This window comes from Vipera ursinii, assembly GCF_947247035.1.
Source record: "Vipera ursinii genome assembly, chromosome: 5".
Taxonomy (NCBI): domain Eukaryota; kingdom Metazoa; phylum Chordata; class Lepidosauria; order Squamata; family Viperidae; genus Vipera; species Vipera ursinii.
The window spans coordinates 22,394,186-22,406,456 of NC_139518.1; the positions used below are offsets into that span (position 1 = coordinate 22,394,186).

The 12,271-nt window shown below is 35.0% G+C and overlaps 1 protein-coding gene across 7 annotated transcripts in view; it reads right to left on the reverse strand.

Moving 5' to 3' along the window:
- Positions 1-1,669: 1,669 nt before the first annotated feature.
- The window catches only part of RSRC1 (arginine and serine rich coiled-coil 1), a 145,272-nt gene continuing 134,670 nt past the window's right edge, over positions 1,670-12,271 (reverse strand). For 4 of the 7 annotated variants that reach the window (XM_083363690.1, XM_083363691.1, XM_083363693.1 and 1 more), the window contains exons 8-10: positions 4,815-4,921; positions 3,891-4,037; positions 2,536-3,442 (exon numbers count right to left, since the gene is read on the reverse strand). In XM_083363690.1, the coding sequence (XP_083219816.1) occupies positions 3,350-3,442; positions 3,891-4,037; positions 4,815-4,921 (347 nt within the window). In that variant the 3' untranslated portion in view covers positions 2,536-3,349. Of the gene's footprint in view, positions 2,377-2,531; positions 3,443-3,890; positions 4,038-4,814; positions 4,922-12,271 lie in introns of those variants that run through there. The other 3 variants (XM_083363695.1, XM_083363696.1, XM_083363694.1) reach the window with 2 other exon arrangements.

Sequence of the window (12,271 nt, forward strand, 5' to 3'; positions counted from 1 at the left end):
GATAGTCTCCAGCCACCATCTTTTTTGGCAGCCTGGTTTCCCCTCAGGGCTGTCTTCCAAACATAATGCTTTCTCCAATGAATTCCCCACATGACATTGCCAAAATATTGCTGAACATTTATTACTTTCTAGGTTTCTGAAGACTGTGAGTTCTGTATTAAGAATGCAAAAACTATGTTGTCTTACTTATATCTGAGGACAAAATCACAAAAAAATCCTTTTATACCATAATAAAGTTGATATCAATCTATTTCCCCCCATATCAAGAAACTCAGTATAAAACATCATAAAGCTTTTGACAAAAATTATGATTTATGAAAGACTGAAAACTAGAGGAATCCCAAAGCTTCCATTGCCTTCTGCGTGCTGTATTCCAGTTTCATAGTTCATTCTTCATTGCCTGTATCAATTTCCAGCTTGCAGTTTGCCAAACAGAAACAGGAGGGGGGAGGTTGGTAAATTCCTAGGATGGGGGGGAGCCTAAGGAATGCACGAGAGCTTTCTGCCGTGGAGAGGAGATACCCATCAAGGCCAAGTTCTCAAGAGCTACCAGTGCAGAATGTTTTTCCACAACAAAAATATTGAATGTAATTGGTGGACAATGAACTGTGGGTGGCCGAAGAGTGAAAAGGGGGTTTTACCTATGTGAGTTTTTGTGGGAAAACCTCAGAACTGACTTTGCTTCTGTTGTGCCTAAATGTATCTTTCAATAAAGTTTTACTCTTGGTAGTTCCTACTTTCTTTTTTTGGATGTGCCAAATGGGACAATTGCCAGTTTTCTTGTGATGGTTGCTGTAAGCCTGTTTTTTTTGCAAATTTTTACTTTGAAAATTAAGGTTTTACCAATTTGCATATTTATCTCTTAAGAAAAAGATTATGATTCAAGTGTAGACTTCATATACGTAGTTTCTTTATTAGTCTTTGAAACCCATCAATGTTGTATTAAAATTGATATGTTTGTCTTTTCAGCACAGGTTTGACCTTTTACAGAAATGTTGTGTACTGCATGCAACTTTGTCCTGCTTTCGTTTTTCTAAATGTGACAACTTCTGAAAATATGATGAAACTAACTACAGTTAGACTCAATATTGATTTCTACAGGTTTTTGACACGCTCCATTTGCAAGTCCCTTCCATCTATCACACATGAATTAGACATCATCAATAATGTAACAGTAAATAAATAATGCTTATGTACTTCAGTCATGACAAATTATATTGTGTCAGAGGTCAGCGGCCTGTGATGTAGTTCTCAGAAAAATGTTAATAGTTACATAAATATGAAGCAAATTTTTGCCATGGACTTCAGTTGCTCCTTAAAGCTGATACTAATCAACATTCGTTATTTCTTATATAAGTATTTTTAAGGGAAAACAATACTAAGTATTAGGTTAATAAGTATATTAAAGAGCACTGTAATTTCTTTCAAGAGTCTTCAGACAGATTTTATGAAGTCTACTTACTTGGTGACAAAATACAACAATAATGAAAGATGTTCATGTGCTTCACAAATTCATTTATTGATTTAATCAATTTATTAGCCACTTCAAATGCCAAAGCAACCTTTGTGCACAAGTTTATTCCTCAGAGCTTAGCAGTGCTTGGACTGCTTTCAATAAGATGCTATGTACTCTATTGGAAAAAGATACTAAAATGCAAACATTTGCTTCAAAATTCTAGATTTTTCTAGATTTTCTCCTTTTGCTTGCTTAGTCATTCCATTTTTTTAAAAATATATTTTTTTTAAAAAAAATCTGGATTTATTTTGTGTGTATGTATGTATATATGTATGTATGCATGTCTCTGTGTGTGAGTGAGTGGACTATAAATCAAGAATGAGGGTGTTTTTTTTTCCTTGACTTCTTGCAGGGAAGATCTTATTGTTTAAAAAATACCAATTCTTACTGAAGAACATTTATGACACTGACTTATCAAAGTGCTTATTTCTATAAGGAATCTTATCTCCAGTTCCCGAGTTTTCATAAACTTCCTTGTCTCTTATTCACTTTGTTGTTATTACAGGCAGGTTTGACTGGCCTACAGTCTTAGCCCCATGTTTGGCTGTGCTGTCAGCTATAGATTTTGGGAGGATATTATAGCCACTTTTCAGCCCCCTTAGCTTTCTGGCTGGCTGGTGTTTTAGAAGCCACGTACCCATCACGGACAGCTGCAGGGACTTTAGCATCTCACGGCCTTTCAGTCTGGGGCTGGGAGGGGGAAGGTTTGTTACCAGCTTTGTCTTGGTTTTCCTTCTGCGATCTTCTTCTTGTAAGTCTTTTTAACAACATATCTATGTATAAGAATAGAGTACTTATGATTCAGGCGATTCACTGATGCATCACCAATTTTCTTCTTATTCTTGTAGCTTTTTACTCAGCTTTAATGTAAGGAAAGATGATGTTTGAAGTGATGAAACAGAGCATGGCAACGTTTTATGTTTTGAAAATGTTTATGTTCACCAATATATGGGAAAATAAAAAGACACATTTTAGTCAAATATTTAGATGTTGTCTAGAAAGATGAAGCTGCACAGTCTGAACCCCTCCTCACCCACTCAGCATATTTTCCATACTAAGTGTGTTTTCAGCATATTCATTTTTTTCCCATGTCCGTGTAGCATTTCATGAAACCATGTAGCATCTTCTGATTAGGAGTCAGGTTTTCCCTTTTTTATTTTAGTGGATATAATTCATTATTTATAAATCTTGTGTATGTCCTCTGTTGAATACTGATTTTACAAAATCTGATGACAACATTTGCATTCTACCTGAGGTATATCTAGAGGTGCATTGAATATTATATCCACTGAACATTAATTTAAAAAGTATCTATAGTCAATTTGTATAATTAAATGATAATGTCAGAATCTCACTTCTCATACAACTGCTTCCTCATTGTTGTTCTAGCTTTCAGTCACAGAACATTATTAGGTAGGAAGATAATATATAATATTTTTCTTTCTTTCTCTTCAGACATTGTTAGTGCTAAGGTCTCTTATGCATAATTGCCAATATGGAGGAACAGCCCCTGGGAGAAGCGGAAGTGCCCCATCAAGTATAAAATAACATGCAGAGCAGTTTGAATCTCAACCATAACAGGAATACACTAAGAAAATAAATGGCATAAAATATTTCTACAAATAATTGTTTTGTAAAGCAATAGCCTTTATTCTTTCACTTAATACCTTTAATATGACATAAATCTGTTGGCTGATTCCAGAAATATACTTCCTCTCATACTTCCCTTCACCCCACCCTTACTCTAGGCAATATTTATATACACATTCAATTGTGTCATGAAATTTTTTACAATGGAAGACACAATGAAAGTATGTTTGTTATTTAATTCACTCAGGCCACAGGACTGCCCATTAGCCTCTCTTGTCGAAGAGACATCAGCCTTTGGAACCATCTTTCTTCTGCTTCTGCCTTGTCAATAAATAACTATAAGAAAAAGAAAAAAAATGTGTTTTATCTAAATGACTATACTGTTATTTAATCTGAAAATAAAAGTAAAAAAATATTTTGAAAAATAATCTTATTCATATCTGAACCTATATTTGTAGCATGAGCAATACTATAAGGTCCAACTCTAGGTCAGGTTGTCTTCAAACTTGGCCCTTTTATGACTTGTGGACTTCAACTCTGGCTGAGGAATTCTGGGAGTTGAAGTCCACAAGTCATAAAAGGGCCAAGTTTGAAGACACCTGACCTAGAGTTGGACCTTATAGTATTGCTCATGCTACAAATATATTCAGGATTTTACAGAAGTTCTTGAGTATTTTTTTAAAAGAAAACAAGTAGACATATGGATAAACAAATTGTATAACCTTATCTCTTACACTCTTTATAAATTATTTTAATCAAAGACTGCCATAATTAGCAAACTTACATTGGGATGGGCAAGTGAGTTTTCATCCTGGTATTTGATAGCAGTAGGAATAATTCCAGGCTTTACTTCTTTTTCAGTTACAGCAACAACAGCGTTTGTCACTTCTGTAATTCCCGGTTCATTTTTGATATCAGCAGATTCTGTGACCTAAATATATTAATAAAACAATCTTTATAGACAAACTAATTCTGCTATGAATCATTTGAGAATACCTCTGCCTTGTAGCAGACCTGCTGAACTTTCAAAAAATTAACCTGCTGAATCATCAGTTGCCATTCCTCTTTTGTGGCTTTGATCTTCTTGTCCCTCAGGAAGGCCTTATATTGTTTTTTATATAATTGACTAATAGTTGAAGGTGTTCAGAGGATATGAAGGGGTTCTGGCTACGAAAATTGTCATCCCGTTGATCACCACCGTTGAAATAAAACTAAAAAAATATATAGGAGTACCTCATGCATGTATATATGTAGTAGAATTTTACCCAAACAGTTCAATAAAGGATGTGAGGAAGCAACAAATTGCAAGATATCAGAAAAAAATGCACAAAATAATGTGTGAAGAAAAGAGCAGGAATTTCTTTTTCCTTTTAACTTGGTTAATATGAAATTCTACTCTTGAGATAACTCTGAACTGGGGACAAATTCTGGGATATATCACAGCTTGAAAAGGGAAATCAAAACCCCCTCTTCTGCACACAAAAGCAACCTTGTGTTTGTCTGAAAATACAAAGTACATTTCTCACATTTAAATACAGTGTCATGTAATTAGTGGAATCTGTATTTGACTTAAAATGGCCAGAGATTAGGATTACTACTAGTGATACTTGTATAAACAGTCAATGTCAATGACAGTTGCGTTAATATATAGATTCCACCACAGCATTCACAAGGATCCTATGCAAAGAAAAAAATATTGAAAAGTTACCTTTTTGACTTCTTTGCTGGATCTGAATGTTTGTGGAATAAAAGAGTCACTTTCAATTGCTTCAATTTCTTTGACTCGTTTTACTTGCTCAACAAGACTGGCTTGATCTATGGAAAAAGGTACAATGTCAATATTGTTCACTATCCCTTTAAATATTGTATAGTGTAATATATTCCTAACGTTTTTCTTCTGCTAAGAAAACAGAAAAGTAGAACATAAGCAATGGTGCTACCAATGAGATTCTATTTGTAAGTGACAAAGAAAACAACCATTTACATAAAACACGAACAGGGTTGTCTGCTCACCCCACCAGTTAAATTTCATTATAGTTGTAATGCCATCTCCCCCGAACAAACAGTAAATAATTTGCAAGAGGAAATTTGGCATCTTCCAAGCCAAAGTAGGGAATATGCTGTTACTTTTTGTGTCATATTAATACTGTATTCGTGTATATTATTTTAATATTCCTATGCAACTTTTAAAATGAGTTTCCCCAATATTTTTTTGCAATTGGGAAACATCTGAAGAATTCCAGAGTTAGAATACATGAGATACATATGTCCAGTACAGATAGAAATGAAATAATAAAGGCAGATAAAATATACTGAGAGCAACAAAAAGATGCATTGGAATATATTCATAGAATCAGAGTGTTGAAAGTGACAATTTAGGCCAGCAAATCCACTTCTATACCAAATACTATAGGAATTCCATTTACAGCATGTAGTCTGATAAACATGAAAAACCCAAAGAGAACTTATCTTATGAGAGAAAGCTCCTTCAGATGACAGGGAAACCCAAGGGTGTGAGATACTTGGTGAGTTAGGAAAGGTCAATGCATAGCCTAAAGCTATGATTCATCATCTAGACATCTCTTAAGCACTTTTCTTTAAAAGTATCAGAACACCAAATACTCCTTAATATGTTCAGTTGATATGGGGCTAAGCAACTCAATTCTTCTAGAGTATTTCATTACTGATTCATATAAACAATGTATGCTAATTTGTTGATAAGTAGATTGAATTTTTCAGAATATTTAAAGCTGCACTTTGTTAACTGAAACAATGGAAGAAATATTAACAAATCCCTTCCCATGCTATCATATTCTACAGCTGAAATATTTTTGGCACTACAGTGAGTAAATGATGCGAGCCACAAAAGAAGTGACTTAGTGTCACTAACTATTTGTTAAGGTATATCCATTGAATAATGTCTTTACTGAAACGATGGAAAAGAGTCCTCATTAGGTTGGACAAACTGTAACAGAAAGCCTTAGATAATGAAAATCTATCTTCTTCAGTGTTCAATATTTCCATCAGTGCTGTTTAGATAATATGCTGGCCTTTCTTTTTAAGTATGTTTGCATATCAAAGTTATACTAAAATAAAGCATACATATGCAAGTACTCTTTCTCAAGTATATTCATGCATGTTGATTTTCTGATACCCATGAACCTATCACAATTTGTGTAGGAAGAAATGATACAGTCCATATGCACTCTGTCAAACATTACCAACATTTTACAATATAAATACAATATAGAAATCCATAAATAGATAAAGGCATGACTCAGATATTTGAAGTACTCTAATGCAAGTGACAATCATAATCTGGGGACATGTTCCTCAAGGGAAATAGAATAACAGATTGTTTTCCTGAATTACTTCAACAATATTAACTGCATAAAAACAGACTGGAAGGAAGTTGCATCCATTAGTCTACAATATTGTTGACAAACACATTATTGGTAGATAAAATGACTTCCATATAGTGTTTGTCAGATGTCAGTAGAAAGGATATATATTTCATGCTAAAATTAAAAATAATGGAGTCAGAAAGCTAAGAGGATACAGAAAAAAAATCAATACTAACTCATTGGACAGCAAGTCTTTTCACTCTGGGCAGACTTTAAATATAGAACTATTTATATTGGTGACTGATGTGTTGGTGCCATTTTTTCATACATAAATCATTTATTCTAGAAGAATTACAGTTCTTGCTTCTAAATAGGATAAAATAGGAAAATATGAATGTACAAAAAAGATCAGCATAATTTTCTGAAGACTTTGATAATGCCTTGATCTGAGTCTTTAATTTCAATCACTGTGTTCAAACGACATGGTTTATATATCTGTAGGTCATCACTACTGTACTGTAGATGAAAGCTTTTGAAAGCAGCAGATGGCACTATACAACCAGTCAAATGAAAAGATGCATTCTACAGGATTAAGGGCTCTTGTTTTTAGATAAAAATGCACCTTACTTGCCTTCATGTGATTTGTTTTCATAAACCTAAAAGTCATAACAATGTTTAATGGGCATGGTTTTCAGCTTTTTAATGGCTACTTGGCAGGAATTAGTAATTAAATTAATTTCAAACTGTCAGGGAAGTTGAAAAATAAAAAATATAAGAAGTATAAGGATATGTTTTAAAAAACCAGATATTCTATATGTAATGCAGAACTAAGAAATGTGCATTTTATGAAACACTCTTATTTAGCTGATATTACACAAAATTCTGTACCAGAACATGCTGGTATCATGGGTTTATTAATGAAATGGCATTAATAGCTAATGCATTAAGCGTTAAAACAAGCGTAACATATAAAGAGATGTGTATGATCCTGATGATACAGCTGAAGCACATAAAGAAAAAGAATTGATATAACAGAAGTGATTTACCGTATGATTTAGACCTTATTCTATTACAGACATGTCAAACACAAGGCCCGGGGGCCAGATCCGGCCCGCAAAGTGGTTTCATGTGGCCCGTGAAGCCATCCTGGAAACAGTGAGGGAATGGCCCCCACTGCCTTGGCCCTGGCCCAGAGACCCTCCTTCTGCCAGAGACCCTCAGATCTGTCCCACTCCTGCCGAGGCCCCCATAGGCACCTTTGATGCAAACGATGTAGACCTGGCCATGCCCACCCAGTAGGCCATACGCACTCTAGCCACGCCCACCCAGGCCATACCACCGGGCCCCTTGAGGGCAACCTCAATGCTGATGTGGCCCTCAATGACATTGAGTTTGACACCCCTGTTCTATTATATTGATAAGGAAATCTGCATTTTAGGCTGAATGGGAACTTGGATCCTCTATAATATACAAGCACTGAAAAGGAAATGATTTTTGACATAAGGCAGGCTCAAATAAATTTGTTAGCACCCTTTTATACTGAAGGCTTTCAGATATAAAGAATACATAGATACATGTAGAGCAGCATCACGTTCCATTATATTGTTTTTGCGATCATAGCATTTGAAGTATTAGTTACACGTATTACACATTTTCTTTCAATTTTAAGTACCAATAAAGGAGAATATTTATAGTTCAGGGTTGAAATGACAGGTCCTTGCTCTCTGAACTTGGTTGTTTTCTTGTAGACATTTCATTACCCAAACTAGGTAGCACTGATGATGTTACCTAGTTTGGGTAATGAAACATCTGCAAGAAAACAGCCAAGCTCAGAGAGCACCAAGAGGACTCACTCTTCTGCATTTCTGTTGAAAATAAAGGAGTCACTGAATTTGTTAACTTTATTCAAACTACAAGCTTATTCAAGGTCACAAAATGATGTGGAAGAAAACCAGGGAATGTAGTACCAGCATGAAAAAGCTACTTTGAGCCTTTGGCCAAAGAGAAATCTTACAGACTTTGGAATGTAAACATGAGAAAGATAAATCATTTTCTTGATCTCCTATTGCCTTTCGGGAAACACCTATAGAGCAAACCAAAACTAGGACATTCAAAGTGGTTGTATAAATCATTTCACTCTCATTGAAAATTGAAAAGGGGGGCACATTCTCAACCCAGCACAAACCCACCTCTACACACACTAACAAACCTAGATTTAGGTAAAGAATTGTCCCAGTTAGTGCTGACCTCAGGATGAGCTTTGACATGGCAACTCTTCCCTTCTAGTAGTTTATTTATAGAAGGAGCAGTTGAAGTACAAAGACAGAATGAACTCAGCCAAAGCTTTTTGATCTTCTACTTTATAGAACTCTCACTGGCATAGCTTGGATTAAAATTTGATTAAGTCATTTATTGCTCTGGAGCGTAAATTTTTCCATTTTCTTTTATTAGGAAAATACGTTAGCTAATTTATTAATTTATATTTAAATACAGTTTATATAATATTATGACTTTACTTATTATTTAGGTTTGTTGTACACAACCCAGAGTGACATGTTTGTCGGATGGGCAGCAATATAAATAATAAAAACTAAATAAATTAGATAAATGTAATGCTTTCATATATCCATAAAACTTTATAAAGATGTCCTTCAAAAATCATAATATTGTAGGAATCCACATTATGAATCATAATGTCCTTAAAATTGCAGGATATTTGCTGCATTTCCCCCCCCCCGTCCAAAAAAGCCTTAAGTTTCATAGCACTATGATAAATTTACAACTTCTGCCACTGCTGCTAGGTTTCCATTGTTGAGTTCTTATTGATGCTAATTAAAATTCTACAGAAAGAAAAGCTGCAGATTTCTCAGGAACTTGCCAGTGAATGTTGTCTGCCAGCCATCTCCAAACACTCCATAACCATGTACAACCAGCCTGTCAGGAGAGCTAATGCAGACATAGTGGGGCACATCACGATTGCCACTGTGGCTTATATCAGATAGACTCAGCTGTATTTTTTTCTCAACACACAAAAGCATGATATGTAATTCAATGCTCAATTTACCCTTGTCTCGTAGGAGATTTCCCCCCCCACTAATTGATAGAAATTAAGCCATTAATCAAGCCACTAGCCATCATTCAAACCAGAGAAGATGAATACAAACTTTCATCATAACCACCTTCCCCATTTTAGTGTTCATTAGCATTAATTTTTAATGTAATTATGCTATTCTTTTACACTGAGCTCATAAATTACTGCTCTTTTGTTGCTTGCTAGCCTTGTAAAATCCAAGGTAATGCTTTGTGCTCTATTCTTAAAGGCAATTACTAGCTACCTCTATCTTTTATATCTATATAATAAAAAAAAACTTTATATAGTAAGTTCACCTAGCATAGATATGCTTATATATATATATAACATATATAGCATGCACATAAACACAGATTCTACCATTGGTGGTGTCGTGGAAAGGGGTGTTGAATGATCAGGCACTTTTTGATAAAGTTGTGTAGGTATCCATTTTGTTGGATGATGTTGTAAAAACAGTCAGTTTCCTTTTTCTGATGTTCTGGGTTATTGCACTGCATTGGTGCTCATCTGAATAACATTGTTACAGAGTTTGCCTTGCAGAGATGGGATTCTTTCTTTGGTAAGCAGTTAATTAGTGTGAGTTATTTTTTTAGCAAGCTATGAAAAGAATAGCATTACCATACTTCAAAAACCTCTCAGAAACAAACAACAGATTGTTACAAATACACAACTCTGTTTGTCTGTCCTACATAGTGGCTGTTATGGTCATTACCCTGCAAATAGATGACCTTTTTTCTTGAGCTAGTAGGTATTTTGGTTTACTTAAGATGTTTTGGAGGGCTTTCTTAAGATGTCTTGGAGGACACAAGACAGGGATGTCCATTATTTCCATTACTATTTATATTAACATTGGAAGTATTGAATAGAAACATTAGACAAAATACAGAAATTAAAGGCCTGGACATAAAGGATGAAAAATATAAATTATAAGCATTTGCAGATGACTTGGTTTTTATACTGGAAGATCCATTGGAAACAGGCACTAAACTTCTGGAGAAAATAGAAAAATTTGGAGAAGTGGTAGACCTGACAATAAACAGAGAAAAGACTAAAGCGCTGACAAAGAACTTAACAGAAAAACAACTAACAAAAAAAAAACAAATCTTGAAACAGTTAAAAAAAGTTAAGTACTTGGGAATTTATCTAACAGCAAGATGTGTAACAGTAAAAGAAGATAACTACGTAAGACTGCTAAAACAAATAAAATTGGATTTGGAAAAGTGGAAAAACCTTCAACTGTCAATGTTGGGGAGAATAGCAACAGTGAAAATGAATATCCTACCAAAAAATCTGTTTTTATTTCAAATGATTCCTGTAAGGCTGGGAAAAGCCTTCTTTGATGAACTGAATATAATAATACTGAAATTTATCTGGCAAGGGAAAAAAGCGCGAATTAAAGGGAAAATGCTACAAGAAGCTACAAGAAGCTAAAGACAGTGATCATGCGGTCACCATTTGCAATCTTCACCAGCTTCCCCATGAGGATGCCAGCAGTGAAAGTTGCAAACTATTGCCACCTACCTACAGGATTCCCTCTTATCTCTGGAGGCTGGCTGAAAGAGCTGCCTCCCAAGAGGAGCTGAAATCCTTTGGCAGGGTGCAGAAACAAAGCTAAAATACTGAAATTTTTGGCTCTGCTCCTGAACCCTGCCAAATGAGTTCCCTTCCATGCATGGAAGGGAGATGAATTCCTTTGACAGCAAAGAGAAGAGATTCAGCCAGATAAGGTAGGGAGTGTGGGGTGAATGTTTCTTTACTTAGAAGCTGAAAATCCTGTTTGAATTTCAGCAGGGAGGATTTTCAGCTCCTGAGCAGAGCCTCCCTGGATTTCCTCTACCTCACTGTGCTTCTTTCCTGAGACTCTGTTTAACAACCTGTACAATCACTTAATGACTGCAATTGGGAATGCCAAGATTGCAGTTGTTGAGCAAAACAGTCATGTGGACAGTCACATGATGTCTTGCTTAACTACTGCTTCATTCAATGAATGAGATACTAGCCCCAATTGTGGTTATGAATTATTGACTCTCTGTACAGTATATATTAGAAAGTTAACTAGCAGCTATCCCAAAAGACAAGTAAGCAATGAATGGAAACTAATCAAGGAGAGAACCAACCTAGAAATAAGGAGAAATTTCCTGACAGTTAGAACAATTAGTGAGTGGAAATGCTTGCCTTCAGAAGTTGTGGAGGTTTTTAAGAAGAGACTGGACAACCATTTGTCTGAAATGATATAGGATCTTCTGCTTGTGCAGTGGATTAGACTAGAGGACTCCAAGTCCTTTCCAACTTTGTTATTCTGCTAAATATATTTCAGAGTACAATGTTATTTTAATTTTAATCCTGCAGTTGAGTCTATACCCCATGCAGAAAAGATCCTTTGTCAAAAAAAATATCTGCTATTTTCAGTGATAAGCATATTCGCTCTAGGATGACCTTTTAATAAAGACAGTGTATTTTACAATGAGTTTGGAGTACCTATTTAACTTTCAAATATGTTACATATGTTGCACTTGCCCAGTACAGTGCTGAATTGATAGAAAACAGTTTCTGGCAGAGATCAGCTAATAGGGTTTTTTTTAAAACTGAATTGATTATTCACTGACAGTAACTCAACTCACTATTGCAAATGCATCAACTATGTAATAAGGAACTATTAAGATTATTGATTTTCTGTATCCAATTGATAGCTAACAGACTAAAGCTGCACAATGATATTTGTATAACTAA